The sequence below is a fragment of the Chiloscyllium plagiosum genome, chromosome 11 (assembly GCF_004010195.1).
Source record: "Chiloscyllium plagiosum isolate BGI_BamShark_2017 chromosome 11, ASM401019v2, whole genome shotgun sequence".
Taxonomy (NCBI): Eukaryota; Metazoa; Chordata; class Chondrichthyes; order Orectolobiformes; family Hemiscylliidae; genus Chiloscyllium; species Chiloscyllium plagiosum.
In genome coordinates this window covers 21,087,365-21,094,781 of record NC_057720.1, presented here as the reverse complement: position 1 = coordinate 21,094,781, position 7,417 = coordinate 21,087,365, and the positions used below count along the sequence as shown (strand labels likewise).

The 7,417-nt window shown below is 43.5% G+C and overlaps 1 protein-coding gene across 2 annotated transcripts in view; it reads right to left on the bottom strand.

Annotated features, from left to right (window-relative positions):
* Nucleotides 1-296: 296 nt before the first annotated feature.
* Nucleotides 297-7,417, bottom strand: part of rwdd3 (RWD domain containing 3) — a 16,609-nt gene continuing 9,488 nt past the window's right edge. The window contains exons 4-5 of one of the 2 annotated variants that reach the window (XM_043698855.1): nucleotides 761-876; nucleotides 297-640 (exon numbers count right to left, since the gene is read on the bottom strand). In XM_043698855.1, coding sequence (XP_043554790.1) covers nucleotides 517-640; nucleotides 761-876 — 240 coding nt within the window. In that variant the 3' untranslated portion in view covers nucleotides 297-516. The remainder of the gene's footprint in view (nucleotides 641-760; nucleotides 877-7,417) is intronic. The other variant, XM_043698857.1, reaches the window with a different exon arrangement.

The following is a 7,417-nucleotide window of genomic DNA, read 5'->3' as shown; positions in this document are numbered from 1 at the left end:
TACTGTCCTTCTTGAGCAGGGGCACAACATTTGCAACCCTCCAGTCCTCTGGTACTAAACCTGTAGACAATGACGACTCAAAGATCAAAGCCAGATGTAGCTGAATGGTGGAGCAGGCTCGATGGGCAGAATGGCGTACTCCTGCTCCCAGGTTTCTATCAAACATTTTCCAGAATTGTCAAACGTACTTCCTTTTGTGTGTAGGAGCAGTTTAATAATTGACCGAACTGCAATCTTAAAGCCAAACATTTCAGAATATCAATTCAATGTACATTACAGAATAGCCATACAAAGTACACATTTAAACCCAATCATTTTATTAACAAATTCAAACAAAAAAGCATTCAACATTTTTTTGAAGATTTCTTGCAAAGATTTACCTGTCCATGTTTCGTGGGTTTGAATGGTTGTCAAACATCACTTAAATATTGGTTGTATTCAGTGAGACTAAGTCCTATTGAAATTCTATTTGCCTCACAAAGTCACAGCTGTGTGCTTTTATACTCATCCATCAAGTCAGGTTGCAGGAATCTTTGAAAATCTTACAAACTTGTCATACAAGCCTGACAAGCCCAGCGCTTCAAATTCTTGATGCAACTCAGCCCCTGATGCAAACTCTTTCACAGCAAAGCTTGTAAGCCTGAAAGGGAAATACTTTTTTTTATTAAAATCAGTACTTCTCATCCAATATTCAGAATGAAACAATTAATCTAATCTACTTTGACATGCTGTAATGCGATGTCTATTTGATGAGCTTTACCTGAGCTGCCCTGCTTGAAGCTTTACTTCACACAGAACACTTAGCATCTTTTCTTTGCATTTCCTTCCACTGGAGTCCACATCCACCTTAGAGGTTTTCTGGAGGACTAGATAGTCCTTTCCATTTTAACATCAAAAGGACACACAAGTTAAGTGCACAAAGCTGATGATTTTTGAGCAATTCAATTTTTAAAAACAGCTGGATTGCGGTGCATTGTCCCAACTCATGGCTTTCACCAGATCATTTTTAATTGAAAAGCAAATCAGATGGAACCACATCTAACAATCTTGAGTTGATCTTTATCGTGCATGCTCGTCTCTATCACCACTGAATTGAGAATTCTTTAAGGAAAAATATATCATGTAAATTTTCCCTTAATTCAGCAACTTTCAGCAGGGTGCATAGCTTAATCTAAGATGCAAGGAAGTCTCCAATTTGATCCCTGATCTTTTCACACGAGCTGGTGTCAGCAGCAGAGGGGTTTTTTTTAACAGCACGGAGTGGTAGGGACTGGGCAGAAGTGAGGTCAGAGCAGGGAGGCTGTTGGGAAGGCAAGTGATTGGTATTTAAGTAGGTGTGTTCTAAGAAAGTTTGGGAAGTAAACACGTGGCTAAGGGATCGGTGTGGGAAAGAGGGATTCCATTTTATGGGGCATTGGCATCAATTTTGGAAGCCACAGGGCTCTGTACCGTTGGGATGGGTCTCCACCTGAACTGATCTGGAACCAGTGTTCTAACGAAAAGGATAAATAGGGTGGTCAGTAGGACTTTAAAGTTCTGAGTCGGGGGGGGGGGGGGTGGGGAAGGGAGAGGGAAAGCAATAGGGAGTATGGAGATAAATGGAAAGATAAGCAGCAGGTTAGCAGGTGGGTTTAAGCTCGAGGCAGATTAGGAATGCAGCAAAAAGGAAGGATAACTTAGGACATCTTATGATTTCCAATATCTCTAATAGTGATAAGAAAGTTAGCATTAAGGCACTCTACCTGAATGCTCGTAGTATTTGTAACAAAGTTGACGAATTAACAGCACAAATCATCATGAATGATTATGATGTGGTGGGCATCACAGAGACGTGGCTGCAGGGGGTTCAGGACTGGCAGTTAAACATCCAAGATTTATAACTTATTGAAAAGACAGGGAGTTGGGCAGAGGAGGCGAGGTTGTCTTGTTAGTTAAGAATGAAATTAAATCTATGGCATTGAATGACATAGGGTCAGAGGATGTGGAGTCTGTGTGGGTGGAGTTGAGGGACCACAAAGGCAAACAAACCATAATGGGAGTTATGTACAGACCTCCCAGCAGTGGTCAAGACCAGGGGCTCAAGATGTACATGGAAATAGATAGGGCATGTCAGAAAGACAAGGTCACGGTGATCATGCGGGACTTCAACATGCAGGTGGACTGGGTGAATAATGTTGCCGGTGGATCCAAAGAAAGGGAATTCATTGAATGCTTACAGCATGGCTTTTTGGAACAGCTTGTCATGGAGCCCACAAAGGAGCAGGCTATTCTGGACTTAGTGCTATGTAATGAGCCAGACTTTATAAAAGATCTGAAAGTAAGGGAAAACTTAGGAGGCAGCGATCATAATATGGTACAGTTCAGTCTGCAGTTCAAAAGAGAGAAGGTAAAATTGGATGTAATGGTGTTACAGTTAAATAAAGGTAATTACAGGGACATGAGAGAGAAACTGAAAAATCGACTGGAAGCAGAGCCTAGTGGGGAAGAGTTTCTGGCAGGAGTTTCGAGGTGTAATTGAGTACACAGTACAGAAGTTCATCCCAAAGAAAAGAAAGATTATCCAGTGTTGGCGGTGGGGGTGAAAAGCAGACAGCCATGGCTAACAAAGGAAGTCAGGAAATGCAACACGGAAAAACAGAGACCCAATAAAGTGGTCAAGAGCACTGGGAAATCAGAAAATTGGCAAGACTACAAAAACAAATAGAGGATAACAAAGAGAGAAAGAAAGAAGGAGAGGATCAAATATGAGGGTAAGCTAGCCAGTAATATTAGAAATGATAGTAAAAGTTTCTTTCAATACATAAGAAACAAACGAAAGGCAAAAATAGACATTGGGCCGCTCCAAATTGATGCAGGAAGGCTAGTGCTGGGAGATAAGGAAATAGCTGAAGAACTTACTAAGTACTAAGTGTCAGTCTTCACAGTGGAAGACATGAGTAATATCCCAACAATTAAGCTGAGTCAGGGGGACAGAGTGGAGTATGGTAGCCATTACAAAAGAGAAAGTGCTAGAAAAGCTAAAAGGTTTAAAAATTGATACATCTCCTGGCCTGGATGGGCTACATCCTAGAGTTCTGAGAGAAGTGGCAGAGGAAATAGTGGAGGCACTGACTGTGATCTTTCAAAAATATCTGGAGTCAGGGAAAGTCCCAGATGATTGGAAAATCGCTGTTGTAACCCCCTTGTTCAAAAAAGGATCAAGACAAAAGATGGAAAATTACAGGCCGATTAGCCTAATCTTGACTGTAGGTAAAATTCTAGAATCCGTCGTTAAGGATAAGATTCCTAAATTCTTGGAAGTGCAAAGTTGGATTAGAACAAGTTAGCATGGATTTAGTATGGGGAGGTTGTTCCTGACAAACCTGTTAGAATTCTTTGAAGAGGTAACAAGTAGGTTCGACCAGGGAAACCCAGTGGATGTTATCTATCTAGACTTTGAAAAGGCCTTTGATAATGTGCCTCACGGGAGGCTGCTGAGTAAGGTGAGGGCCCATGATGTTCAAGGTGAGCTCCTGGCATGGATTGAGGATTGGCTGTCTGACAGAAGGCAGAGAGTTGGGATAAAAGGTTCTTTTTTTGGAATGGCAGCTGGTGACAAATGATGTCCCACAGGGTTCAGTGTTGGGGCCGCAGCTGTTCACTTTATATATTAATAATCTGAATGAAGGGACCGGGGGCATCCTGGTGAAGTTTGCCGATGATTTGGAGTTAGGTGGAGAGGCTGCAGAAAGGCTTAGACAGTTTAGGAGAGTGGTCCAGGAAATGGCTGATAAAATTCAACGTGAGTAAATGAGAGGTCTTGCACTTTGGAAAAAAGCATATAGGCATGGACTATTTTGTAAGCGATGAGAAAATTCTTAAAGCCAAAATACAAAGAGATCTGGGAGTGTTCGTCCAGGATTCTCTAAAGGTTAACTCGCAGGTTGAGTCCGTGATTAAGAAAGCGAACGTAATGTTGTCTTTTATCTCAAGACTGTAGGAATATAAAAGCAGCGATGTGCTTCTGGGACTTTATAACGCTCTAGTTAGGCCCCATTTAGAATACTGTGTCCAAATTTGGGCCCCACACCTCAGGAAGGACATACTGGCACTGAGCATGTCCAGCAGAAATTCACTCGGATGATCCCGGGAATGGTAGGCCTAACATACGATGAACGGCTCAGGATCCTGGGATGGTATTCATTCAGAGTTTAGAAGGTTGAGGGGAGATCTAATAGAAACTTACAAGATAATGCATGGCTTAGAGAGGGTGGACGCCGGGAAGTTGTTTCCATTAGGCAGGGCGACTAGGACCTGTGGGCACAGCCTTAGAATTAGAGGGTGTCAATTTTGAACAGAAATGAGGCATTTATTCAACCAGGGAGTGGTGGGCCTGTGGAATTCATTGACATGGACCGCAATGGTGGCCGGAACGTTAAATGTATTCAAGGCAGAGATTGATAAATTCTTGATCTTTTTTTGGAATGGCAGCTGGTGACAAATGATGTCCCACAGGGTTCAGTGTTGGGGCTGCACCTGTTCACTTTATAGTGAATTAAGGGTAGCAGGGAGAGTGAAATGCCCATCAGCCATGATTGAATGGTGGATTGGACTCGATGGGCTGAATGGCCTTACTTCCACTCCTATGTCTTATGGTCTTATGATCTTAATGTCAGGCACCTTTGAGCTAAAGGAAGAGAGGCAGTCCAAGATGGATGCTTCTCATCATATCAAGTGAATCTTCTCAAAGTACAATAAACTTTTTATTATTTCGCACCTATGGGACCAGGAATGTGCCGATTAATCAAATAATGGGATAATCAGGAGATGAGAGCTGAAAATGTGTTGCTGGAAAAGCGCAGCAGGTCAGGCAGCATCCAAGGAGCAGGAGAATCAACGTTTCAGGCATGAGCCCTTCTTCAGGAATGCAACATATTTCAGTTCTGATCTCCAGCATCTGCAGTCCTCACTTTCTTCTAGTTAAAATGTTTCGAGTCCAGTGACCCTTCCTCAGCTTGCTTTGGGAATGGGCACTGTGGTTGGGCTGTCTGTCTTGCCACTGAATTTGAAAGACTTTGCAAAAGCTCTGCTGATGACACTCCTACAGTGCTTGGCTTGGATTACAGTAGGTTGGCTTAGTCCCCAAAGCATAAAGGAGCACAGTTATCACTGGATCCCTGATATATGCATTGCAGTCAGCCTGATAATACCCTGAACATTAAACATTTGTGGGATTCCATTATCGGATCAGTGCTTGATGAAAATTTCTTTGAATTATCTGAACACATTGCTGCTTGTAAATACACAGTTTTTATTGTTATTCATTGCTGTACTCCGTTGTGGTTCAACTCCAGTGACCTAGCATGTGGGGAACTGTCAAAGGGGATAACAGCAACATGATGAAAGGAGAACAGCAAAGTGTTTGTAATAGCATGCATTGTATCAAACATCCTGTAAATCACTCTGTGTATGATGCTCTCGAGAACAAAACAACACAATTTGACATTTCCACTCTTTGTCAGACTCGTAGGTTGAACTATCGCTTTGTGAAAGCTGCCAAACGATCCAGGAAATATTGTTGATGTTTTCAGGCTGGAATTAGGACTGCAAGATATCAGCCAAAGAGGAGGTAACGGGATTGAAAAGGAGGAAGAAGCAGTTGGAGGGATATCCACAATTTTATAGTTAAAACCATCTAGTAGCCCTGCACACATGCTAATACTATAGGCATGTTAACGTCAAGGGACTGAATGGCCGACTCCCATTTTCCAACGCCCCTCCCCCAAGTCCCTCCTCCCTACCTTTTATCTTAGCCTGCTAGACACATTTTCCTCATTCCTGAAGAAGGGCTCACGCCCGAAACGTCGATTCTCCTGCTCCTTGGATGCTGCCTGACCTGCTGTGCTTTTCCAGCAACACATTTTCAGCTCTCATCTCCAGCATCTGCAGTTCTCACTTTCTCCTCCATAATCAGGAGATCCACAACATAATATAAAAACAGATGCTAAGTAATAGAAGTGTAATTCAGGGGGCATATACATCACTGTTAAACTTTAATTACAGCATAAATCACTGAAATAATAATGCAACTTTGCCTTAAATAAAACATATTGGTAGAGAGCCTTCTCATTCTCAATCTCAACTGACAATCCAGACTTGCAGAGATTGCGGTATTTGAGGAGAAATTGAATCAACTGTTGATATTTTGTGTGGCCCTTCGATTGAACAATAAGTATATTTACGCTGAGGTAAATACATTTACAAACTATAATAATTGGACACATTAATCCAGCAAACATCACAGGATTTGAGGGGTTTATTTGTCCTGATTCTTAAAGGACTGGTTAAAATAAAGTTTGCCATATCTGTTGGCCAACTTGTGCAAGGGATGCCAAGACTTGGACTCAGCTTCCACATGCTTTAACTGAACCAATGTTGGATCCGAGCTGAGGAACTGGAGTCAGGGCTGCACACATTACATCATGCCAGGGAATGGGAAAGGGTCCTGGACAGGTAACTACAGCAGGTGGTCACACCCCTCAGCTGAGGTATTTAACATTTGAGCTGGATATCAGTGTTAAGACCTGCCAGTGAGGCAACTATGTAGAATTGAGGGGTAGCTTGCAAAGAGTCTCAGCATCTACAAATGTCCAACAGGTACCAAGTTCTTGCAAGCTGAGTGAATGAGAGTGAGGTGGATGAGCAAACTGACCACACACTTTTAGTACAGGAAGGCATTCAGCAATGGGGGAGGTAACTGGGACTTAGTAGTTGTAGGGGACAGTATTTAGGGAGATAGATGCCATTTACAGCCGTCGTAAAAGTTGGTTATGGAAGTTGTGTTGCCACCTCTTCCCACCCCACCTCTTGCAAGAATGCCATCCCGTATTCCCAATTCCTCCGCCTCCGCCGTATCTGCTCCCAGGAGGACCAGTTCCATCACAGAACACACCAGATGGCCTCCTTCTTTAGAGACCGCAATTTCCCTTCCCACGTGGTTAAAGATGCCCTCCAACGCATCTCGTCCACATCCCGCACCTCCGCCCTCAGACCCAACCCCTCCAACCGCAACAAGGACAGAACGCCCCTGGTGCACACCTTCCACCCTACCAACCTTCGCATAAACCAAACCATCCGCCGACATTTCCGCCACCTCCAAACAGACACCACCACCAGGGATATATTTCCCTCCCCACACCTTTCCGCCTTCCGCAAAGACCGTTCACTTCGTGACAACCTGGTCAGGTCCACGACCCCCTACAACCCACCCTCCCATCCTGGCACCTTCCCCTGCCACCGCAGGAACTGTAAAACCTGTGCCCACACCTCCTCCCTCACCTCCATCCAAGGCCCCAAAGGAGCTTTCCACATCCATCAAAGTTTTACCTGCACATCCACCAATATCATTTATTGTATCCGTTGCTCACGATGCGGTCTC